The 26,623-nt window shown below is 37.8% G+C and overlaps 2 protein-coding genes across 2 annotated transcripts; both read right to left on the reverse strand.

Moving 5' to 3' along the window:
- Window positions 1-5,356: 5,356 nt before the first annotated feature.
- LOC111909706 (uncharacterized protein At4g19900) lies at window positions 5,357-7,881 on the reverse strand. The gene is made up of 5 exons (XM_023905492.3): window positions 6,521-7,881; window positions 6,290-6,439; window positions 6,069-6,203; window positions 5,784-5,978; window positions 5,357-5,699 (listed from the first exon to the last, which is right to left on the reverse strand). The coding sequence occupies exons 1-5, from the start codon at window positions 7,747-7,749 to the stop codon at window positions 5,513-5,515; spliced, it is 1,896 nt and encodes a 631-aa protein (XP_023761260.1). The 5' UTR covers window positions 7,750-7,881; the 3' UTR covers window positions 5,357-5,512.
- Window positions 7,882-8,684: 803 nt separating this feature from the next.
- On the reverse strand, window positions 8,685-12,070 carry LOC111909705 (uncharacterized). Its single transcript, XM_023905491.3, has 5 exons — window positions 11,823-12,070; window positions 11,432-11,487; window positions 10,907-11,201; window positions 10,631-10,747; window positions 8,685-10,524 (listed from the first exon to the last, which is right to left on the reverse strand). The coding sequence occupies exons 3-5, from the start codon at window positions 11,183-11,185 to the stop codon at window positions 8,950-8,952; spliced, it is 1,971 nt and encodes a 656-aa protein (XP_023761259.1). The 5' UTR covers window positions 11,186-11,201; window positions 11,432-11,487; window positions 11,823-12,070; the 3' UTR covers window positions 8,685-8,949.
- Window positions 12,071-26,623: the final 14,553 nt, after the last annotated feature.

The raw sequence follows: 26,623 nt of genomic DNA on the forward strand, positions 1-26,623 counted from the left end.
TAGATATCTAGCTAATCGTGGAAAGAAACATTGGGAAGCAGTCAAGTGGATACTTCGATACAGGAAGGTTAGTTCGAAAGTATGTTTATGTTACAGGGAAGCAAAGCCAATCGTGGAAGGTTATATAGATGTCGATATAGCAAGAGATCTTGATAATAGGAATTCTATATCAAGTTAAGTTTTCACTTTGGCAGGGAGCTATCTCCTAAAAATCCAAGTTACATAAGTGTGTAGCACTGTCAACAACATAAGTCGAGTACATTGTTGTCGTTAAAGTTGGGAAGGAGCATATATGGCTAAAACAGTTTCTTCAAGAATTAGGCTTTCCACATGAAGAGTACATCATCTAGTGCGATATTCAGAGTGCTATGGAATTAAGCAAGAATTCAATGTACCATACTCACAAATATTCATTATCACTGACTTAGAAAAGCAGTCAAGGGATGATAATTGAAGTTGTACAACATCAACACAAATGATAATCCTGCAAATATGTTGACCAAGGTGGTGACACAAAAGAAACACAAACTATATGGTGACATAGTTGGACTGAGGATTGCTGGAAGGAGACTAGAGGGGAAGATTTGTTGTATTCCAGCCTCCAAAGCTACAATAGCCCCTTTTGTTAACAATGAAGAAGCTAGTGTAGCAAGTTTTTCTTCCTACCTTATGGTGAACACAATAAATGATGTCTGGAGAAATTATGGCTTGCATGACTATAAATAGAGGCTTCGTCATCAGTAATGATGCAACCCAAAACACAGAGAAATACATAGCATAATACTAGAGTAGGAGTGTTAGAAAGATGGTTGGTTTTTTTTGTAATAGTTGAGTGTGAGAGTTGCTCCTCCTATTGCAATTCTATTTTATTTTTCATAGAAGAGCTTTCCAATCCCAACAGGATTCATCCTCTCCTGCCTAAGAAGAAAACTTCCATTAAACCCTTTTCATTTCCATCTCCAATAATGAGATCACCATTCTGGGATGGTACAAAACCATCGGTTTTCACATCTTCCATATAGGATGGGTTTACACAATGCCCCCACTTTACGACCTTTTGGAGAATACACTTATGTGATGAAGTTAAGACAATCAATCTCTTTGTATACACAAATTAGAACTTTTTCACTTCCAAAGGTTCTATCAAACATCTCTTTAATTACTAAAACAATGTTTTCATAAGGACAAAGAGGCATGTCAAACTTTAGGTTTAGTAGCTTATTCCATCTCGAATCTTCTAAACTGATAATTGTGTGTTTCAGTCGAATGTTACTTTCGTCTTCCCCCATGGCACTTGTAACCATGATGCATAGTTTTAATAAACTCCACCTTTTAATAACCCCATCAACATGTAACCCATGTATGGTTTGGAGAAGCATTTTCATCTCTATTCTTGCAGCTATTTCAAAAGAATACAAGATCTAGTTCAGATATGATTTAATAAAACATAAAACACAATAGATCTTACAAACATCAATGAACAACAATTATCGGTCTTATCAACAAACCCCAAACATGATGGAGTCTTATTATCTAAGGGTAGTAAATACTAAAAAAAGCAACAAATTGTAAAGCTAGTCAAAAGTTTTTTAATCTTATGTTCTTCTATAATTAAGAAGTGCGACTTTTCAAAAATGTCGATGAAAGTGGTTCTCTACACCATACATGGTTTACATGTTGGTGGGTTTATTAAAATGTGGAGTTTATTAAAACCATGCATCGTAGTTCACAAGTGCCACGGGGAAGATAAAAAAAACAACATTTTTCAAACAAAAGACACAATTACTGATCTAGAAAATCTGAGATGGAATGAGGTAGTAAATCAAAGTTTAATATGACACTTTGTCCCTATGAAACTATAGCTTTTAAAATTAAAATATGTTATATAAAACCATCAGAAGAGAAAAGGTTATGGTTCATGTATACAAAGGGCTTGAATGTCAAAACTTCCTCAGATAAGTGTATTCTCCAAATAGCCATAAAGTGGGGGCATTGCATAATTACATGTGATGTTTAGATAAAGAAGAAATAATTTAAGAGATTATTGTCACTCCAGCCAGTCCAACTGATACAACATCATCAACACCAAATAATTATTCTAAATAGCTCGCCTCTACGTGTAGCACGATATTTTAGAAGATAAAAAGAAAGAATGTTAACGGGAGTGTCATCATACACATAACATCAATGTTGAAGAACCCGATGAAGATTTCATTGTCAACAATCGACATTTCAGTAGAAAATTCAAATGTAAAATTTCTATTAGGTATGGACTATTTTTTTAATTCTTTTAAACGTAATTTGCAAAAAATTAAAAATAAATAAATAAATTAAACATATGGATCATTTCTGTAAAAAAAATACACATGGACCTTTTCTGTAAAATATCGGGACGTTTTTTGTAATTTATTTTCTACATACGAATCAAATCTGCCAACATACAAAAATCTTCAACACATGGAACATTTATGTAAAGTTAATTTGCACAATGACATTTTCAATAAATTACAAAGAACTGGTTTTGTATTTCTTTTATACATAGGGACTAAAAGTGCTAAAATACTAAACCATTATGGCCAAAAACATAAAACTATATATTATTTATTTCCACTTTATATATATATATATATATATATATATATATATATATATATATATATATATATATATATATATATACTCTAATAAATAAATGTTTTTTTGCCACATGTCACACTCTCATTCAATTTGTCAAATATCATTTTGTGATTATTTTGAATTAATTTCTTTTCCATATGTCATTTTATGGGTTATTCTATTTTAATAAATTACATATAATACTTTAATGTAATAATTACAATAAATATAGTAATAAATGAATATCAATTTTATTATCGACTTATATTCTTATTTCAAAATTCTCAAATTAAAGCTTATTAGTTTATTTTGTTTATTTATTTAAATTTAAAAGATAAAAAAAATCAATAGTAAAAATTCATTATTTTTCTTATTTTCTTATAAATCCAAAGTTCTTAAATATTTAGACCTTTATATTTAATTTTTTTTAATTAACTCATATAATACATGGGTCTTACACCAAGTATAATATAGTAACGGGGTTTAAGGAATCTCTATACACCTTATAGTTTGTTTCTTTAACAAAACAACTTGTAAAACACCATTAATCAATTTACAAGTGTATTTCCAAATCAATATAAACAAATTAGTTTTTAAATGTATGAGTGTTTCCTTAAATGAAGACACCATGATAAATTTTTACTGAAATTTCATGTTACCAAATACATATTTCAAATAAAAGGTATACAATTTTTAAATGGGTAATTATATATAAAATAGACATGGTTGCATTCAATATCTTGTTATATGATACATATTTCCAATAGACAAGTATATTATTTTACAAATGACAAATTGATTCATATCAAAACTCAAAAGAACATCTTCTTAGACAACTTATTCAACATATTTGTCTAGGGGGTGGGATGGGGTGGGATGTAAAAAAAAAAAAAAAAAAAAAAAAAAGCTTTATCTTCTAAACTCTAAAGGTACGAGTGAGCTTTCTCACTATACATCGCTCTTATTTTATCTCGCTTGTTAGAGGATCTCGTTGTTACTCCACGAGGCGTCATAGCTTTTTTGCACTTAAAAAGGCACATGCATTCATCCATTTATTGGGAGACCATCTTCATAATCAACTCTTAAAGATTTATGATCTACAAATGTAAGTGGGTGTATGAGATTGCTTCTTAAATTGAGTTATTAACTTATTGGCTTTTTCAAAAAGCCAATAAGTTAAAAGGGTGTTTGGTTTCTTGAAAATTCATTTTGAAATGACTTTTGACAAGGGAGAAAATGGAGGTTTCAAGAAGTTCCAAAAACCAGGTTTTAGTCATTTTTTTGGTCATTTTACATATAAAAGTTATGCAAACACTTTTTAATTTATTGATTTATTGATTTTTCCAACTAAAAAAGGTAATCCAAATACATCTTTATAAACTCCTTTTTAAAAAGTCATAAGTCAATAAGCCATTTTGCCAAAAGTCATTTAAAAGTTTAAAAAGCAATCACAAACACCCCTTAAGTATCCGTCAATGTTTAATGCATGATAGAGATGTGCAGCGAAGAAGAACCAAGCTTGGTACTTTATTATCTTTTCATAAATGGTAAGCTTTTGTTTGTTAGAACTCTTTGTAAGTTATAATTAGTTATAGGTTTTTTTAATTGGATAAAAATGGTGTTCTCAAAATTTAGTTTGATCGGAACATTACCAATGATGTTGGAATGATAATTAGGAAAAAAATCTTTATTTATTGTTTGATCTGAACATTCCCAATATATAGAAGATGGTTTTTTAGGTGGTATCCATCCTAATGTCCTTTAAAATGGATCGAAGCATAATTTTCCATAACACACATCGTCCACATGTAGAAAGTACATGTCAATATATGGAAGTTTGGTTGGGCAGACTCAATTGTTATATTTACCTCAGACCAAAAGGCGTTTTCGATATCTCTAGTCTTCATAAAAAACTGTTTGTTTTTTAAAGTTTTCATTAAAAAAAAAAAAAAAAAAAAAGATGGGTGGTGTTGGTGTTGGTTGGCGGCAGTGGTGGTAGCGGTGGCGATGGAAAAAGAAATATCACATTAGGGTTAGAACTTAAGGAAACATCTTCCAAAATCATAAATTTTTGTGTCTTCTAGAAAAAAAATGACAAAAAGATTTTTTTTTATGTTTTTTGTCTTTTGAAAAACAAAGTCTTTTCCGCAAATATCCTTCCTCCCGCAAACATAAAAGGTTAAAACGACCTTTCGCCAAAAAATAATCACGAGCTTATTCTAGATCATGATAAGAGTTTCATTTGTGTAGATTTGGGATTGCAATAGTGTACCGCAGGTAGGAAAAACGATGCACCTTTATAAGATATGGCATCATGCTTCATTTGATAAGAAATGGGAGACATTAGTTTATCTATAGTTTAAAACCATCATGCCTAAATTAAGTGGTTTCTTATAACCTACTAAACTTCTATGTCCACGTATACTTTGGTTGTGAGAGTATTAGATGAAAATACTAAAGGAGGACAGGCTTGGTAGGGGAAAAAGCATAATGGAAGTCAGAGAGGAAGTAAGAACGATTGAAAATAAAATTCTAAGAACGCTTCTACAGTTTCAGGATGATTTTGTTTGCTTGATTGCAAAATGGTAAAAACGTTTCATGTATTTATACGCCTAAATAGCTTAACAATATTCACCACAAGTCTACAAAAGCTAGGAATTGTACTAAGTTCGTTTGGAAATGTGGTCTTTCAAGTTTCAACAGTTTTACAATGAATTTACTCTTATACAAGATTCCAAGAAACTTTAAATCATTATACAATCTTCTTTAGTAGTTTATAAAACAGTGTTCATTTGGGAAAGAAAAAAAATACAATCATACAATTATAAGCTCTTCTAACAAAAATAATTTACACTCTGTGAATCCCCATCTACATATATAATAAGGGATTCTAAATTTACAACACATCAGAGCAACGAATACAGTGTTGATTGATAAGCCTAGCTACAAGGCTTTCAGGATCTGGAACTAAAGAATGTGTTAAACTGTTCCACAAATGAAATGCAAATGACTCATTAACAATCTTTTTATACAAACCATCTTCATCAAATCTTTCAACATCTGTTGTAGGTGCTCTGAAATATCTATTTCATAAACCAAAAAATAACAAGTATCAAACTGCATGTAAAATGAAGAAATATAATAAGTAAACACACAAACATACATACCTTGTAATATTGTTACGACTTATAGGGAAGAAAGCTGAATATGGTTGAAGATTCAGTTCCTTTTGATTCTTGACACGATTTTCTTCATGAAGAAACTTAGTTCTTACTCTGCTTAAAAGATCAGCTCCATTCCACCTTAAGCTGGTTTCATCATAACTTTCATAGAACTCCTTCAAACACTCCATTATAAACGGACTGTATACAATAATTTCAAAAACATTATCATGCAAATATAAAAAGTTAAAAACAAAAATAAACATTCAGTCAATTGTGACATTTTGTTACCTGTGTTTTTTAAATGCCATCACTGCTCCATTTAAGTGACTTTCTGATGAATCATCTTCAAAGCCCACTGTATTGGATAGAGAATGAAGTGGTTTAAGGACTTTAATGTCAGAATCAAGATAGATCCCACCATATCTGATAACAACAAAGAAAAAGAAAATCCATTAATGGTAATGAAGAAGAACTAAAAAGAAACAATTGGAGACATGAAAGTTGCTTACCTGTAAAGGGCAGCAAGGCGGATGAGTTCACTGTAATGAGTAGGATAAAACTTTGTCTTTCTCCATTCAAACCAAACAGAGGCGAATTCGTGTGTTGGTGTATCTTTCAGCAACTCATCCAGATTTGGCATTGCAACAGCAACCTTGAAACTATAAAAGAATTGAGATGTATAAGTAGAAAAGAGAGATCAGAAAATGTGTTTTAAATGGATATTTGAACTGAGAAGTTACCCGTCTTTTACAAAGCTATCAAAGAAATTGAGCTCTAATGTTTCAGAAAAGAAGACAACACAAGCATCTTGATGGTGAAAGAGCAGGCTTTCGAGGCTTCTTTGGTGTCGAACACTGAACATCCATGGTGGAGAATTCCATACCATGAATACTCTCATTGAGCACTTTCCTTTTCTAAAGAATGCATCCATGAAGTTTGAGAAAGATAGACGAGGATTCAAACCTGGAAAGTAACCCCATCTCTTCCCATCTGCATAGATTTGACCAGAAAATTCAGATTGTGTTTTGCTATCGCCATTGTCATCCAATGTTCTCCTCTCTGCAATCTTCATTTCAGCCTTGCTAGCTTCATGGACACTTTCAGCCTTCGAATTCCCTCCTTTCGTTTCTTCTGATAGTCCGTTGGTTCCCTTGGATTTTGTATCTGGATTGTCTGGGTTTTTACTGGTGAAAGGTACCTTCTTGAATTCATGAATGATGCGTTTTTGAATCAGTTTATCACCTTTGGTGAGACCTGTAATTCCAGCCCCATCAGGATCTTGTAAAAATGGATTGTTTAAAGGATTCAACAACTCCAGATTTGATTTGAACATCCGATCTCGCCTTAAGAAATCGCTCTTCTTTTCAAACCAATCTCCCCAACCTTCCCTTAATGGCGAAACCCTATGCCCCACTGTCAACAGAAGTGCATCCTCGATCCCCTTCACTTCCGCTACTTTCCTCCTCACATTATCATCCAAAGCAACATCGTCCGAACTAAATGCCAGATTAATGCTGGTTGTACTACTATCCCAATTCGAATCGAAACTAGCATAATCTTCCCACTGATCGATCGACCTCTTATCAAAAGAGCGTCGAATCACACCCTGAACGTGATCGAAGTAGTATTTTGAAACCCTAGACTGATCATTTTCATCTTCGTCAGCATCTAGATTTCTGAGAATGTCCTCCTCGTCCTGAACCCTAGAATCTGGATCTTCCTGTACGCCATCGTCTAGCTCATCGATCCGGTCTTCGGAGGAGTTCCTATCATTAGGGTCGGCTTCTTCGAGGAGGGGATCGAAAGTTAGTTCGTTGGAGTTATGGTGTCGGGAATGATGGGAATGGCGATCGGTGCTGAGGCGATTGTAGAGAATAGAAACGGAGAGAAGTAGGAGGAAGGCTGCGATGAAGGCGCAGACATGGGTGCCGTAGCGGGGCCGCCGCCGTGATCGGAGTTTTCTCAACATTTTCTTAAGACGGCGGTGGACCGTGACATTGTCTGGATTTCCGTTAAAAGCTTCGTTTATCTCGTGTTTGATAATATGCCTTACAATTCTTTATCTCATGACAATGAGTCAATAAATTTACAAAAGTATTTTGCATAAAACAAAGATAAACAAAAATTATACAATATGGGAGTTACTCATGATGACAAATGAAATAGCTAACAAAGATAATAAAAAGAAGATTACACTAGGACTTCCCTTTTGACAAGTAAGTTGATCATTTGTTGAGGTGCAAAACAAAACTTGTTATCCGATTTTTGTTGGATCTGATCCAAAATCGGTTTAGCTGAAGAAAAGAAGGTTATATAAAAACTATTCGATTAAAATGTCAATTCATTGTTAGAACCCGATTCGATTTTGGTTGATCATATATTTTTTTGCTTTATATTGTTAGCATCTGTCATCCGTTTAATTGTTAGTATTTATGGTCATTACCGTATCCACTCAACAATCTTCATTCTTATTTATAACTCCAAAGCTTAAATATATATTTTTTTCCTTTAGTTACTCTATATTTTTTTTATTTTTTTCTCAACTTGTGTGGTGACATTTGTATATACATGATTTTCACACGGTATGAGCATTCTTATCACCTTCTCCCCTACATCATTCTCACGGCTTGAGCTAATGTGGATGTCATTTGCTGGTTGTGTAGGAAACCATTCAAACGCATTATTATCTTTATTTTTTTTATCTACTTTCTACATTTTTATTTTATATTGAATGTCATCAATGGAAATATCCCTTCTGGGTAAAGTCTTGCCTAAGTCCTAACCTTCCTCTTACCCTATTCATACGGTGATCAGGTTTTGTTTTGGTTTAGGGTTGAAACTAGCTACGAATAAAGTATCAAAAAGTTTGTTGGTCAATTGTATTAAAAAAAATTTGCCCCGATGCAAACAAAACAAATAGATAATATTACCCTCCTAAGTCATTTTCACAGGATACAAATACATATAGCAAAAAACAACTTGATGTTACAAATGTTCAAAATGAAGAAACTTTAACCGGATTAGCTACCATATAGCTAAAAAAACTTGATGTTACAAAAATATGTTCTAAACATAAGACCTAAGTGGGTTACTTTACATTTCTTGTCAACACAATAAAATATGAAAAACACATCAACCTTTTAAAGTTCCCTCATGTCACAATGAAAGATCACTCATCGATCCAACCACACATCTTGTGCTCATATTTAGACGAAACTACCCATGCCATGTCATCAAAACCCCATATCTCTTCATGTTTTTCCGGATCTACTGCATTTCCATTTTGTTCAACTTGCAAACAACTTTCAATATTATCTTTCTGACCTTCAATCTTTTTCACACTTTCGCATGCTTTTCTTAAAGAGGAATCGTCTTTCAAAGGTACATTTTCATCATTAGAAACATTCGACTCTTTTTTAACAAAAACTGGTCTAACAAGTCTCCTACGCTTACAACACATCCCCACATCCGAATCTGTCCCTGATGTGTTATTTTCTTTAAATTCATCATCAAGATTCTTCTTGTTTGTTCTCTTGCGACGTTTAAAATCCACAACCCTTGTTTCCTCAACTATATCTATTCCTTCACACTCTACCTTCACATCGGATTCCTTCTTTAAAGCCTCATAATCTACATTCTTATCATCTTGTTTAAAAGTTGATTCTTTTTCTTCTCTTACAACTTTCTCCAACATTGTAGATGCATCTAGCTCACTTTTTTCATCACTTTCATGTTCTTGTTTATGGATTAGTGGTTTTGGAGCCGAATTTAAGCGATCAAAAACACTAGCTTTACGCACATATTTTTTGCTTCTAACTTTTCTAAAATGTGGTGGAATTGTTTCACTTGGATAAATTGAAGGATCACAAGATGTTAAATTCAGAAACTTGTGTTCATATGAGTTTTCGATATTGTTAGCTTCAAAAGGATTTTGAAAATGCTTGGATGCTTCAGAAACAGGGATAAAATCTGAAAGATTTTGGTTGACATTTTTCAAGTCAAATTCTTCATCAGAACAAAGTTTTATCCCAAAATCTTCCTCTCTTGATTTGAATGGTGGTGTTCTTGGCTCATAATTAGGGTTTTGACAAACATCAGTAGTGAGAGTGACCCCTTTAGGGTGATTGGTCAACCTTCTTTGTTGACTTTCTACTGTTGGAAAAAACCATCCATCAACAATCTTTTGAGTTCCTTTGTTAGGGGTATTACCAAGGTTATTCAGTGCTGAATGATTTTGACTGAAATCATTAAGAACATGATATTCATCATGTACTCTATTGTAATCCCTAAAATATTTGTTTTTGTAGGCAATACCATCTTCCAAAATGTTTTCATTCCCATTATTTATATCACACTGAAAATGCAAACTTTCATCACTCACTCTTCTTAATCCCCTTAATGAATGATCAAGGCGTCTATCTAACTTCCTATAATCACGATAATCAAAATCATCGATTTCCTTCATACAATTTGTTAAGAACACCTCTTTGTTATCTTTTTGTGCTCTTTTCTTCATAAGAGTCTTATAGCCCTGATCATCTATTTCTTTAACTTCATCAATTTCAAAACCATGGCCATTTTCTTCTTCTATAAATTTCATCCTCTCTCTAACCTTTTTCCTATTATCACCATATCTTGTGTCTCTCTTTCCTGAGTTATCATCATATCTCAAGCAAGTTCTGGGAGGGTAAGGGTTGTTTTTAGATATTCGTTTGGAACGGAATAATGCCATAAGTTTATATACCTGAAAAGTTTTATATCAAAAAGGATACACAAGATATGATAACATTTCTAGAATATATGTATATGAGTGAAAGAACATTACAATATGTAAGGGTAAAGAGACCTACCTGATCCTTGGACAAACCAAATTTGAACTTCTTCCATGAGAAGTAATTATCTCTAATAGCATCCTTGAATTCATGTTCATATAGTGGATAGCAATTCCATACAGAAGTAAAGGGAACCTGCATAATAATTGGCATCTACAAAATCAATGGCTTTATATTACTTTATTCACACCCTTATCCTTAACATAAAAGTCTTCTTTATATATAAAATACTGAATACATAAACCATGAAAATCATAATTAATTGTTAGCAGTGTAGAAAGTAGAAACCAGTACCTGAGCAGGAAAGCATTTTTGTGATGATCTAAATGCATGGGGTTCAATGTCGATTTCACCATTAGAGGTAGCACGAAATACACCATGTAATTGCCTCTTTTCAAACTCAAAAAGGAATAGAAACATTCCTTTTTTCACATGCAACACAAAATCAGACTGAGCTAAAGGTAGCCCAAATAACTTACGTTGGAAACACTCTTTCTTTGTTCCTGAATTTGACATGAATATTGCACCATAGCCAGGAAGCTCTCCTGGAACAATGTTACTTCTATACCCCATATCCTCAGTGAACTTCCTAAACATACAAAAATAGAAACAAAAGGCATGTAAAGTTTGTAAAATAGTAGTGCCTAATCAGATGATACTTAGAGTAAAGAATCATAATCAGAGAATGAGTTGATTAAAGCAAGATTCAGAGAATTTTACATTAATCGTAATGATTTTATACATAAAGAATCGGTTAATCAGAATTGAAACGAAGTTCTATGAAACCCCAAAAACAGTTCAAGTCAGTGCGATAATCACCTTACATGAACGTCCAAACACCAGAAGGAGTAATAAGCAACTTCGAACTTCAGTGGCTGAAGAAAAAAAGAATGTAAGTTCAGTATCGTACATTAGAATCGGACTCACAGTAAGAACTTTAGTAATCATCAACTAGGGTTAACCAGACTAAGACGTTATAATAATCAAACATGATAATCATGTCATAAGTTATGATAATTAAAAAAATATTTACAAAATATATAGCAAACGAAGACGGAAAATTTTTTAGAACAAATAAATCGAAAATCAAGCCATGTTCAGACTGAAACAGGAAAACAGTTATCTCGATCTTCAATCGGAGAAAGAATGCAATGTAAACACAAAAAAATGACGATTCGATCAATAAATGAAGAAGAATTAGGGTTTTGACCGATGAAAATACGAGACGCTGCCGTGATTTGGTGCTTGAGTTTACGAAGATTGTGGAAACTGTATCGTCGGCACCCTTTAATATACGTGGCGGGAGAGGAGATGACGCGATGGAATCGAATTTCAGTCAATTTAAGTATTAAAGGGAGACTGACCCACAACAAAAAGTTAAAACGAAAAAAAAAAAAAGACAATGATATTTGTATTTTTGAGAAATGAATAAAAAACAACTCAAAGAATTTCATAAGACTAACCGGAAAAAAAAAAATTGTCAAAAAAATCATTCTTAAGTTATTTGTGTTAAAAATATTTAAAAATCATTTTCATGGCAAAAGAAAAGAAAACGATATTATAGTTTTGACCTAGCAAAAATGTTATAGTTTTTAAAGGGTTTTAAAATTATCATCTGCAAAATACTTTAATACCATCTTAAAACTCATTTTTATTTTCCTTCTTAAATAGACGAGCCTATTTTGTAGCCCATTTTGCAGCCAATAAGGATTTCTTACAATTTTTCATTATCTCGTTTGGTGATATCTCACGTGAACCGGTCACAACTTTTCATTGTCTCATAAGATTAAGGGTAAACATTTTGATCTTTGGATCATATCGGACCGTGAACCGGATCTGGACCAGCCTCAACGGCTCTAGTCCAAGGTTCATCAATTTCTGTAAAACCAGTCTAATCCAAAATACTCACCCCTAAAATCATAATAGATAAACTAACATTTTGTAGGCTTCGACGAGTTGTACCATATACACTCCGATCTGATAACGATACTGAGTATACAGAAGGTGTCTTCAAGGAATTTTGTGCTCAGAAAGAAAATTGCTAAATATTAGACAATCAGGAAAACACCACAGCAAAATGGGGTCGCATAGATGTTGAATCGCATATTGAGAGAGAGATCAATGTGTATGTGATCATATGTTGGTTTGGGCATAGAATGGTAGGCAGAGTCAGTTGCTACAACTTACTACATTATCAATCGGTCTCCTCATGTGTCTCTAGATGGATGTATACCCTATAAGGTATGGTCAGTGTAACATGCATATTATGAGAAACTCATAATCTTCGGGTGCACAACCTATTACCATGTTAGTGAGGGAAAACTTGAGGCAAGAGTCAATAAGGCAATTTTCTTTGGATATGCATCGGGTGTGAAAGGCTACCATCTTTGGTGTTTGGGAGATTCCAAGTTTATAATTAGTAGAGATGTTACCTTTGACGAGAACTCAAATGTAGCTTCTTCGAAAGCTACGATGTCAAATGGTGATGACATTGAGACGGTTAAGCATCGGGTAGTTGATATAGAACCTAAAGGATAACAAGGTTCTAGTCATGTTCACGAGGAAGAACATGGTGGTTTTCATGATGATATTAAACATGAGACGATTCAGCAATAAATGTACACGAACCAAAGAAACAAGAGCTCGAGGACAATTCAGTCTCTACTAGGCCGAGGCAAGCATATAAGAAATTTCATAAGTTGTGGTCTGATCAACCCTTGAAGCACTACGGGCAAGCAAATTTGGTTGAGTATGCACTCTCGATGGAGGAGGATGAGTCGATATCCTTCAAGGAAGCTATTCAAAATGGCAATAACGAGAGTTAGTTGGCTACAATGGAAGAAAGGATGGAGTCTCTTTAGAAGAACCAAACTTGGGAGGTGGTCTCATTGTACACAGGGAAGAAAGCTATTAGTTGTAAGTGGGTATACAAGAAAAAATAGAATCCTTCCGAACTCGGTGATATAAGGTATGAGGCAAGACTAGTAGCAAAAGGGTATGCACAAAAGTAGGGAGTAGACTATAATGATATATTTTCTCCGGTAGTGAAACACACTTCCATCTGGGTGTTGTTGAGTATTGTTGCTCAGGTGATTTGGAGTTGGAACAACTCGATGTAAAAATTGTTTTCTTGCATGGAGAAATGGACGAGAAAATTTATATGCATCGGCTTGAGGGATTCAAGGTTCTTGATAAGGAAAGTCAAGTATGTCGCTTGAGGAAATCACTATATGGATTGAAGCAATCTCCTTGACCGTGGAACAAGCGATTTGACTATTTCATGTTGAAGCATGGGTTCTCCAAAAGTTTGTATGATTGTTGTGTTTACATGCGGAAGCTTCATGGAGGTGATTAATATTTATCTTCTTTTGTATGTGGATGACATGCTTATTGCTTCGAAGAGCAAGGTGGAGACAAATAGACTAAAATCTCAACATGGTAAAGCGTTTGAGATGAAGAACATGGGAATTGCCAAGAGAATATTGGGTATGGAGATTAAAAAAGGGAGGTCGAACCATCAATTGTTCTTGAGCCATAAAGGCTACATTGAGAAGGTTATTGCGAGGTTCGGGATGCAAGATGTCAAGTCAGTGTTGAATCCATTGGCACCACATTTTAAGCTCTCTAATAGACAATCTCCCACTATAGCAAAAGATAAGACATTTATGGTAGGACCGTTCATTATTTGGATAAAACCGAATTGTCCAATTGGACAAATTGGATTGGACTATTTGGTTCGGATATTTGGATTTTTGGATTGGTTTTCAACAAAACCGAATTACTATTTTGGATTTCGGATTGGTTTTGGATTATAAAATATGAACCGAATAATCCAAAAAAACCGAATATTTATTATTTATTTATTTTGAATATAACTATAACTATTTATTAATTTTATAATTCATTTTTTCAAATAAGTTCAAAAAGTTTCATTTAATAAAAAACATTAATATGCATTTTCTCTTAAAAGTTCTTTATCTATTAAATATTAAACTATAATATAGATTCTTAGTAGTTTATAAATTTTAAATCACAATTAAATATTTTTTTACTTCTTCTATAAAAATTGGATAATATTATAATTATGTCATTTTAAAATGTTTAAGTTTTTGAAAACCGGATTATAAAAACCGATCCAACCGAATTGTAATTTGATCGGATCGGATCGGATTTGAATTTAGTTTGGATTATTCGGATTCATATTTTGAAAACCGAAATCAATTTGGATTTACTTAATTGGATCGGATCGAACCGATCCATCCAAATGAACACCCCTAATTTATGGAGTGTGTGCCTTATGCCAGTGCAGTCGACAGTTTGATGTATGGCATGGTGTGTACACATCCAGATATTTCTCAGGCGGTCAGTGTGGTGAGTAGGTTCATGGAGAACCCGGGGAAGGCACGTTAGGAAGTTGTGAAATGGGTCTTGAGGTATTTGAAAGGAACCACTGATATTGGTTTATGCTTTGGTGGAAATACATGTCGAATTATTGGATTTTTGGACTCAGATCATGTTGGTGATCTGGATAGATGTCGATCTATAGTTGGTTATGTGTTCAATGGTTCTCAAGTTAGTTGGTGATCGATACGACAAGCAACATTGACACTTTCTACTATAGATGATGAGTACATGGCTATAACAGAGGGTGTAAAAGGAAGCACCGTGGTTGTGGGGTTTTTTATATGATTTAAGGTTTGAGCAAGATTGTGTAGACTTGTGGTGTGATAGTCAAAGTGCAATTCACTTAGCTAATAATCAATTTTATCATTCATGTACCAAACATATAAATGTCATATATCATTTTGTGTAGGATGTCATATAGGATGGTGATATATCTTTTATGAAGGTGCATACAGACTAGAACCCGATAAACATGTTAACCAAGGTGGTATCATGTGACAAGTTTAAGCATTGCTTGAAGTTGCTTAATATTTATCAGTGTTGATTGCCCTTAAGGCTAATGACCTTATAGGGCGGTGTCAGGGTGAGGTGGAGTTATTGTTGGATTAGTGTTTAAGTTCATAACTATTTTGGTATGTACTTGACCAGATGGTGCATGGTCCTTTTGGGTTGCCTTCACCAAAGCAACTTGATAGGATGAATTATGGAGAGAAATGATTAAATATGATTTATTAATATATTATGAGAATAATATATTAAATGAGAAATCATATTGTGTGATTAATATTAGTCAATAATTAATTGGTAATTAGTTTTGTGACTAAAAGAGATTAATTAAACTTTAGGGGACTGGAATTGTAATTATAGGATGATTGCAATTTGGGCCATGGATTGCCTTGTATTAAGGAGTGGACGAATTCTATGGGGAAACCCATATGGAAATCGTCCAAGGCCTTAAGAAAAGGGATCCATGGGTTGCTTAGGGCTTAAGCATCCAAATTAGGGTTTCCTTGTTAGATTACCCTAATAACCTCCTATATATATAGACCCCTTAAGGACCAAAAACGTGGCCAAGCTTTATTCTAGGGTTTCACACGTTTTTGGGCAGCCTCCATCCTCTCTCCTCTTCATCCTCTTGTTATGGTGTTTGTGAACCATTAGAGGAGTGACATTTGTGACTCTAAGTTTTCTAAAGTCAATACAAGAAGGAATTGTGATTGTTATTGCTACATAACAATCAAGGTAATATCTTAAAACCATTCTTATGTTAATATGATTACTTGTATGCTAGAATTAGGGTTTATAGTCTTGGATAACTTGCATGTACAATAGAGAAACCTAGATCCAAGCATTAGGGTTTGTATGAGCACATAGGATGCTCTTAGGACCAAACCCCATCAGTTATCACCTAGTCAAGTGAAACATGGTGGCTTGTGTCACACCCCAAAACCAATAACGGCGGAAACGTTCTGGGGCGGAGGATGTCATGTAATTTATCACAACAATGCAAAGTAGTAAACAACCAACAACATCATCCATTGCATTAATAGTATAATTTTAAGTACATGTGAATTCTTTCATAGTATAGATCTACATAATGAATATTCAAAATAAAAGACGAGTCTTGACTGCTCTGTCTTCACAAAACCTAGTCGTCGTACCTGTCTATTTGTGACCTGAGAATACAAGTTAGTTTGAAAGCGAGTATCAACAATAAAGCTGGTGAGTTCATAAGTATTTATGTGACTTTGATTTGTAAAACTGTAAAGAAAGACCTGTAAATGTTTGAAGGAAAGTTTGTATCAATGAACATGTTTGTAAGTAGTTGTAAACATTTGAAAACCCTAGAAAATCTCATATTTCCTACTAGTATAAAAAGTAGCCTTCTACCAAGACCCGACTACTTTGAACGTTTACTTTTAGAAATCCAATATTTGTCCATAAGTGGGTGGTAGTTTAAAAGTCCCCCAAAACTGAAATGCAATAGTATTTTTCATGCCTAAAATAGTAGATTTATGTATGTATAAAATCACTAAGGCATTTGATAACCCCGTAAATCAACGTGTTTTTAATACTCCATGTGAGTTTTATAACCATACTAATGACCCAGACTGCCTGTAACAACGTTCTTCAGGCGTTGGAATGTTATGACGTTTGTCACCCCAGACCTGCCGGTCTAACTGTAGCTAACAGTTTAGGTGCGGGATTGTCAATCTCGTATAGATCTATACACAAGTATCACGCTTTCCCTCCAAGAGATTATGGTTTATAATACAAGACTTGAAATGCATACTTGAGAGTACGTGAAGCTAAATGTCTCACAGATCTTAGTATTAAATAGATTTACGTATGAAAGTCCATTTGTTTTTGTATATGAAAGTATTTTCTTGACACAGTACTTGTAGTATGTAAAATTTCATGAATATCTAGTAAACTATCTATGTATTTGTATCTTTTGTAATGTGTTTGTATTTCATATAGTCTGTAATGTATTAGTATAGACTCATGAATGAAATGACTCTTGTATGACTCCTTGTACTTGGAATAGTAAGTAGTATCTCCTAACTATACTTATTATATGTAACATCCCGAAATATCAAGAATAGAGTAGAAGGGCTAAAAGAGTAATTTGGGAAAGAGTGACTCGGCGAGTCCATGGGTGGACTCGGCGAGTAGAGTCGCAACTGGGTCACGTGTTAAGTAGCCGACTCGGCAAGTTAGTAAGATAGACTCAGCGAGTAGGCGCTGAGTGGAGAAAACCCTAATTCTCGGGGTTGAGCCCTATATAAAGAACATAACAGCCCACTCTCAGCCTCTTTATTCATCCTCAAGTCCAGAAACCCTTAGCCTTCGTGTGTGAGTGATCATATCTCATTTGGGAGCTTGAAGGAGGTGTTTGTTAAAGGAATTTTGGGAGTTTGAAGGATTGGGGCAAGGGGCTTTGCTTGGATTCGAGTTTCATTGCAATTGGGGCGTTCCTTGGAGGTAATATCTCGTTCTTGGGCTGTTGTTATGTTGTTTCTTCATTTTGGGGTTTGTGGGAACTTGTCTTTGGATGTAATTGGAGTCTAGAGGTTAGATCTGAGGTTGCTACCTCAGATCTGGAATGGAGAAGGATCAGAGAGCATGAAAGTCCCTGTGTTGGAGTGTTTTGTGGAGCCATCATGTCCCAAACCCTAGCCCAATGTGCAAATGGCCTAGATCTCTATGGATTCACGTAAAGTTTGCCACTTTACGTGATGGATGAGTTATAGGAGGCTAGATCTATGTCTTGGAGCAATTGCATGGCCTGGAATGCTTCTGAATGGATTCAAACCGGTGGTACTCGGCGAGTCACATGGGTGTACTCGACGAGTTGCTTGAAGATGAACTGGGACTCGGCGAGTTGGAAGAACAACTCGGCGAGTTGGATGAAGATGGCCTGGAACTCGGCGAGTTGTATGAACAACTCGGCGAGTAGGTTGAAGATAGCCTTAGACTCGGCGAGTCTGTTCTTGGGCTCGATGAGTCTTGTCGAAGAGTTCCAATATTTGCTGGTCGGGTCGGGAATCGGTGAGTCAAGGGATGACTCGGTGAGTTGTGTGCGAGTGGGCTCGGAGTTGTTGAACTCGACGAGTCTCGGGGTGACTCGGCGAGTTAGGTCGCGGATTGAGGGAAGTTCTGAGTATGGGGACTCGGCGAGTCATCGGGTTGACTCGGCGAGTAGAGTCAGTCAGGGGTTGACTTTGACCTTGTCTTGGACCAAGAGTGGACCAGTGGTTTCCAGGGGCATTTTGGTAATTGTTGATTATTGTTTCGAGTTCAGTGCATTGGTAGTTGTCCAGCGGTGGAGATCGTATCAGGGATCGGAGCAGCTTGGGTTATCTGCTCAGTCGGCAGTTTCGAGGTGAGTTATCCTCACTATATCAATAGGGTTTAAGGCACCAAGGCCGACCCTTTATCGGATGGAAATCCGGGTAGTTGTCTGTTGTTATGATATTGCGGGATATGGGTCGAAAGACATTATGATATGGGCCGGAAGGCATTATATGTAGAGGGCCGGAAGGCATTATATGTTGTGGGCCGGAAGGCATTGTGATGTGGACCGGAAGGTCATGGCCTGGAAAGGCGTATGTGCGTAATTAGTATGTTGGCTGAGTCGTAGGGTGATGTTATGCTAGTGATCGGCTAGGTCGGTATCCTGGTTACGGTGATCATATGCTATGTGATCTGTTTGATCGATTTGCTGACTGTGAACTGTTATATGATTATATGTTATGTGCACACGGTTGCTTGGACTGGAGTTTGATCCGATATGCCTGGCTGTTCTATGTTCTGTATGCTTTTTATGTTATGGGCCGGAAGGTAATATGTTATGGGCCGGAAGGCAATATGTTAGGGGCCGGAAGGCAATACGATTTAGACCGGAAGGTCGTGGTCTGGAAGGGCGTATGTGTGGTTGGTATTTTGGGGATATCTCACTAAGCTTTCGGGCTTACAGTTGTGGTTTCATGTTTTTCAGGTTCTTCAGGAGGCTGTGGCAAGGCGAAGGCGTGATCGTGCCGCTCCTCATGATTTCATAGTATTGTGATTCTGGGAAACGTTAAATGTTTTGTATTGAAAACCTTTTTGTAAAGAATTAATGGAATCGAGATGTTTTTGAAAAAGTTAAAATTGGTTGTATTTTTCGGTCGTTACAAGTTACTAGTATTGTATGTGTATAACCGAGTATGCCTTTGCTACTCAAAGGTATTGAACCAACTGATGGAACTTATATAACTATACATATATAAGCGTGCATTTGACAATATAAAAGTATAAAAGAAGTTTTGTAACACCTTTGAAAAGTTGAATAACTAAGAAATAATGACTTGAAAGCAGTTTGTTTGATAAGAACAGTTTTAAGTATAAGAAAACTTTTATTTGAAACACGATTCTAACAGCGTTTGAAAGGAAACATAAAGTATGTAAGACAGTTTGATAAAGAGTTTTAACATGTAAAAACGTTTGAGAAAGTCCTTTGAAGTAATATGTTTGGTGAAACAGCTAAACGTGTAGTAAATCCATTTGTATACTAGTCATAAATCGCATAAGATTGATTAAATAATAATATCGAATACATAGAAAAGGATTGATATTTTCACACGATAATAACCGGGTGTTTACTTGTATTCCCCTCCCCCCCCCCCTTTAAAAGTATTTAAAAAGCATTTAAAATGTATTTAAAGTGTGTTTGTAGGGTATGAACTCACTTGATAGATTGAAGAAAGCGAGACGAAAACCGAGCAGAACTTCTACTCGAGAAAGCAGATTTCTCGGGATTTTTGGGAATCCCGGGAGCGTAAAACTTCCTTCCGAACTTTGGATATGAAAACCGGGACTTTGGGATGGCTCCGAGGGTTTAAACGCAGAGCTTCGGCGCGAGAAATGGAGAAAATGAGCAAAAATGGTCGACACACTCGCATCCTATTTATAGGGTGCTGAAAGAGGGATTACGCTGGGCGTAAATTCGGAGTACGTTGGGCGTACTTCGGTTACGTTGGGCGTTCGCATGCATCATGGCTTACCGCATCCTCGGATGGAGCATTGGAGCGATGTGGACGAACCGAGGCCTAGCACCCGAGTACGCTGGGCGTAAATCGTCTTAGTGTGTGTGCCTCAAACTTATAAAATTTGTAACTTTTGCATACGATCTCCGTTTTTGACGTTCCTTATATGCACGCGTAGGTGAGAATGTACTATACAACTCTCGTTTAGACTTCGTTGGTAAATTTTGACTTTATTTTTAATTATATATTTTTAATAGGCCGGGACACGAAAAGTCTGTTTAAAATCCATAACTTCTTCATCCGATGTCCGTTTCTGTCAGACTTTTTACCGTTGTGCTACCATTGACGAGATCTTCGATTCTCGATTAGGTTGTGTCGGCCACAAATCACTCGATCAATGTTTCGAGTTTTTAGCTGTCTACTGCCACTTCGGAACTTAGAAAAATCATAACTTCCTCATGCGAAGTCAGATTTAGGCGTTCTTTTTATGCATGCTCACGGTTTAACGTAATCTACGACTTTCGTTTAGACACCTAAGGCTAATAATTATTGTAGTGAAACTTCGCGTTTTACGTTTACAAGTTTTGCCGGTTTTTACACGAATCTTCGGTTGGTCATAACTTCTTCGTTATAACTCGGAGTCGAGTGATCTGGATATCCCTGAAAACCTTGAAACGATATCTATCATTTAGACAACCTAGTTGAGACTTTTTGAACATTTTATTTTCCAAGATATTTTATTAACTTAAAACGGGTTACCAGGTTCGACTGGGATTCGTTATATTGGCTAGAAATTTCAGGTTGTCACAACTTGATCTCAAATGAGGGTATGTAGGACACCATGGTCAAATGGTTCATCTAGGTTGAGTTTTACATTTCAAGATTGTGTAATTTCTTCTTTGGTGTATCGTCCAAAACTTAAGGTCTATCAAATGTTGTTCAAGGTGGAGAATTTTTAGTGGTCAACCTAAGTGGTCTATCTAGTAAGATCGAGACAACTCTAGTGAGTTTGGGACGACTCTAGTAAGCTTGAAATAGCTCTAGTAACTTAAGTTTATGGACCAACTATTTTGGACCAAGTTAATAGGCCAATGTATCCTTGTTATGTAATATTTAGTGAAGAAAGTTAGGGTTAGTGTGTTAGAAAAACATTACGTATGTTGTAGAGGGAAAAGCGAGGTGTAACAGCCCGAAATTCCATATATTGATATAATTATGATTTTGGGGTGTTTTAAGAGGGGACTCGGCGAGTTGGAGCCTAGACTCGTCGAGTAGGATCGAAGACCGGGTCGCGGGTTCGCGACTGGACTCGGCGAGTCCAGATATGGACTCGGCGAGTCTGCGCTGTTTAGCGAAAACCCTAACCGTTCAGGTTTGGGACGTATAAGAGGCACATATTGGCCGTCATTGTTCATTTTAGCCTTCTGAGAAGAACCCTAAATCGATTGGGTGCATCTGGAGCAAAGTTCAAGGGCCATTGTTGATCTTGGAAGTGTTGTTGTGCAAGGAAGAGAAGGGCTTGGCTAAAGGAACAGCAAGGGAGTCACGTTCTGAGGATTTGGGGACACAGAGGGCACATTATTCAGGTAAGAATTCGAGTTATGCTCTGCTATGTTGATGTGTTTATGGAATTAGGGTTTGTGGAACCCTTTTGTGATTAGATTGAATGCTACCCTAGTCCCCCCAAACGATTGTAACTTTGTATTGGGACCTTTGGAGGTCCATAATGTCCCATGCCTGTACATTTCAGGAATTAATGAAGGTTTTGGATTGGAATCCTTATGCCTTAGGTCAATATGTATGTTATGAATCATGGGGTGTATCATGAGCACTGAAATGGGGACCTTACGTGATGGATCAGTCTAGGAAGGCCAGACCTATGAATGTTCGGAGCAGTTCTGACCTTAGGAAGCAGTTTGAGCGGTTGCATGGCATGAACTCGCCGAGTCCGATGAACAGACTCGGCGAGTAGCTTGAAGATTTACTGGGACTCGTCGAGTTGTTCTTCAGACTCGGCGAGTTGAGTCGGGGTGGCCCCGCGATTCTTCAAGGAGGAACTCGTCGAGTAAAAAGGGGATACTCGACGTGTAGAAAGGGTGTCTTAAGGAATCGGTGAGTTAAGGGCGAGTGGACTCAGAGTCGTTGAACTCGGCGAGTCTTGGGGTGACTCGGCGAGTTAGATCGCGGGTTGAGTGAAGTTTTGAGTATGGGGACTCGGCGAGTCATAGGGTTGACTCGGCGAGTAGGGTCAGTCAGGGGTTGACTTTGACCTTGTCTTTGACCAAGGATTTACCAGTGGTTCCAGGGGTATTTTGGTAATTGTTGTTATTGTTTGAGTTCAGTGCATTGGTGACTGTCCAGAGGTGGAGATCGTATCAGTGATCGGAGCAGCTTGAGCTATCTGTTCAGTCGGCAGTTTCGAGGTGAGTTATCCTCACTATATCGCTAGGGTTTATGGCACCAAGGCCGACCCTTTTTACCGGATGGAAATCCGGGTAGTTGTCATTATATGTTACAGGCCGGAAGGCATTACTATGTGGACCGGAAGGTCATGGCCTGGAAAGGCGTATGTATGCATTTAGTATGTTGACTGATTCATAGGGTAATGTTATGATAGTGACCGGCTAGACCGGTATCTTGTTAGAGTAATGCTATGATATGTAATCTGTTGATCGATTGTTGTCTATGAACTGCTATATGATTATTCGTTATGTTGTATATGCATTTTATGCTTATGGGCCGAAAGGCAATATATGTTGTGGGCCGGAAGGCAATATGTTATGGGCCGGAAGGCAATATGTTATGGGCCGGAAGGCGATTATGTTGTGCGATGGACCGGAAGGTCAGGGCCTGGAAAGGCGTATATGTGGTTGGTATTCTGGGGGTATCTCACTAAGCTTTCGGGCTTACAGTTGTGGTTTTATGTTTCAGGTTCTCAAGAGTCTGTGGCAAGGCAAGGGCGTGATCGTACCGTTCCACGCGTTGGTGTTTTATGATATGAACCTGGGAAATTACTATGTTTAATAATGTATTGAAAACCTTTTTGCATCAATGTTAATAAAATGGGTGATTTTGAAAAGTTTTAATTGTTTTGAAATTTTGGATGTTACAAGTTGGTATCAGAGTCTTGGTTTGAGTGAATTGGGGAAACATTCGTGTGACTCCAGTCTCAAATCGAGGAGGATTTTAAAAAGAGAAATTAAAATGGTTTTCAAATTTAGTAAAAGGAGGACGCGGAGGTACGATCAGCCGGAGCCAGTAAGTAACCCCAAGATACCATACGTGATATTTGTTTTATTGAGCTTGATAGAACAGCATGCTAGAGTTAGGCTAGGGATCTTCAGGAATTCATGATAATGTTGCCTGATTTGTGATGCCTGTAGCCTAGGGTCCCTTATGGGATATTCTCAGTGTTCCTCTAGTGGTGAGGGTTGATAGTTGTTATGCATGTTCCCTAGGGTATTGTGGTAGTACTTCATACAAATATGGGTAGGTGTGGAAGGTAGTATGGGCCCGTACTACTGAAAGCACAGGACCCATACGCGTATCAGGGAAACCATGGTCTCTAGGGTAGGGTTGCGAGAGTTGGATCCCAGGATTGTGGGAAGTGTCTGAGATTGGTAGGGTGCCTTCAGTATGGAGATTTAGAGGCATGATGATAGTGGATCCGGATCAGGATCGGGAGCGGGGGAGCGAGTTCCGGGTGAATCGGTGCCGTCGGAGGTTATCGATCGGACGAGCACGAGCGAGCGGGATGCGAGGATTCGCGAGATCCTGCGTGATGAGGTTGTTGCATTGTTACGGGCTGAGTCGCCAGAATTGTTTGGGTCGATCAGGACCGCCATGGTTGAGTAGTTTGATGAGCGATATGCGGCTCTCGCAGAGACGGTTGCCGCGGCAGTTACAGCGGCTGTAGCAACGGCAAAGAGAGGAGCTAGTCGGGGTTTTCAGTATCGGGACTTCTATTATACGAAGCCTCCCACATTCGATGGAGTTCAGGACCCGATTGCTGCTATGAGATGGTTATCAGACGTGGAGGGGTATTTCTCCACGAGTTTATGCCCTGCTGATCAGAGGGCGAGGTGTGCTCTGGACCTATTGGTGGAGATTGACCATGGGGTCATATTCCGACGCGCAGAGGGCTGCGGTTTCAGGGGATCAGTTAGATCGATGTTCAGTACTCGCTATGTTCCGCGAGATGAGAGGGAGAGATTTTCTCGGGAGTTCCTTGAGCTGAAGCAGGATTCGGAGTCGGTGACTAAGATCACCAGGATGTTTATTGAGAGGGCGATGTTTTGCCCTGAGTTCGCTTCGGAGCAGGCTCAGATGTCCTGATATCTGAGTATGCTCAAGAGGGATATCAGACAGTTCGTGTCTGCGCAGAGGTGTGAGACCTTGTTGGAGTTGCAGGAGGCCGCCATGTGGCGTGAGTTAGAGGTTGAGTTGCAGTTGCGTGAGCGGAGGCAGGCCCCGATGCAGTCGCAGTCGGCGCCGAAATGGTCCAGGACCGTAGATGTCAGAATGGGGGATCGGAGCGGCCACACTTGTGGGAAGTGTGGGAGGGTTTACACCGGAGCTTGTTGGTCCGGTGGTGCATGCCGCAAGTACGGAAAGGAGGGGCACGGTGCACGGGATTGTCGGCAGTCAGTGCCAATTCGGGATTTGAGGATTTGTTATCAGTGTCGGCAGGTTGGACATTTGAGGGTCAACTGTCCACAGCTTTCTGCAGGACCGGTGTAGGCTCTAGCACCGGCCACCTTGAGGAGTTCAGGAGGAGGACAGGATGGAGCGGAGCCCCAAGGGCTCAGAGTCGTGCTTATCAGCTTGCGGCAGAGGGAGACGGAACAGTGCCGGAGGCAGCTGCAGGTATGATGCCTTCTTGATGTCTTGATTATCTCGCGTTGATTGTGGCGTATTGTTTGTGCTGGTATCTTGTGTGGATTTCGATGCGGTATTCGTTGTTTCGCGGGTTTGGCATGGTTATGGATTGGTGTTTCAGGTTTTCGCTTTGGCATTCGTTGTTCCCTGATGGTTTGGTATGGTTACAGTTGGTGTTTTGGTGCCGGTATCCTTGTGCGGTTTTCGATGCGATATTCATCCTTTTGCAGGTTGTGGGTTTGGTTATGGGTTATTGTTTGGGAATTCCGTTGGTTATCATTCGTGAGGATTGATAGTGGAGATGCGGCACTGGGTTGAATGTCGGGTAGCATCTGCAGTCGTGGAGTGGATAATTGAAAGACCGGATTCTTTTGAGCGGATTGATCAGGGAGGAGATGTGTTTTGCTGAGGGTTGCTTATGCTTGAGGGAAGCAGTCAGTGTGTAAGTGTTCTCTCTGTGCGGGATTGTTCTGGAAGGTCGTTAATGGCGATCGGTGGCTATGAGTCAGTGTTTTAAGTGGGGGAGAATTGGAGAATTCTCCGGGAGATCGATGAGTATGTGAGGGTGCTTAGTTGTTGGGATTCAGCAGTGTTCTGTCAGCTCAGAGTATAGGCTGACAAGAGCGATTGTCGAGTACGCGGGGCGGGATACAGACCTAGGGCATTTGAATGTGGAGGCCTGGGAGCAGGCCGGGATCAAGTTTGAGTAAGTAACCGGGGTTATGCGATCAGAGTATTTGTATGCTTGATGTACGTGATGGGTTGTACTGCATTAATCCCACGGGATTTATGTTGTGCATGTTTCTAGAGTTGGAACCGGAAGGTTCCCAGAGTTAGAACCTGAGGGTTCGCAGAGTTTGGGTGTACGGACCCACAGAGATATAGCCTCGAGTGGCTAGTATGTGTTATGAGAGTCGGTCCAGTCATGCTGGAGACTCTGTTGGTATTGCTGGATCAGTTTGAGATTTCGGATGGTGTATGTTGCAGTGTGATTACATTGGAAGGTCTGGCCCCGGGATTGGTGATCTTGTTTAGCTGAGGCAGTGATTTTGATGAGTGGAGAGAGTGCATGAGGCTGAGAGCCCCTGCAATGAGAGCCAGAGTATGTGAATAGCGGTTACGCAAAAAGGGTGGTGTCGATTGGGGCGAGCACCGTGGCACCGGTTGGAGTGGCATTATGGCCAAGAGGGTTCCTTGGAAA

Source organism: Lactuca sativa, chromosome 2 (genome assembly GCF_002870075.4).
Source record: "Lactuca sativa cultivar Salinas chromosome 2, Lsat_Salinas_v11, whole genome shotgun sequence".
NCBI classification, from domain to species: Eukaryota; Viridiplantae; Streptophyta; class Magnoliopsida; order Asterales; family Asteraceae; genus Lactuca; species Lactuca sativa.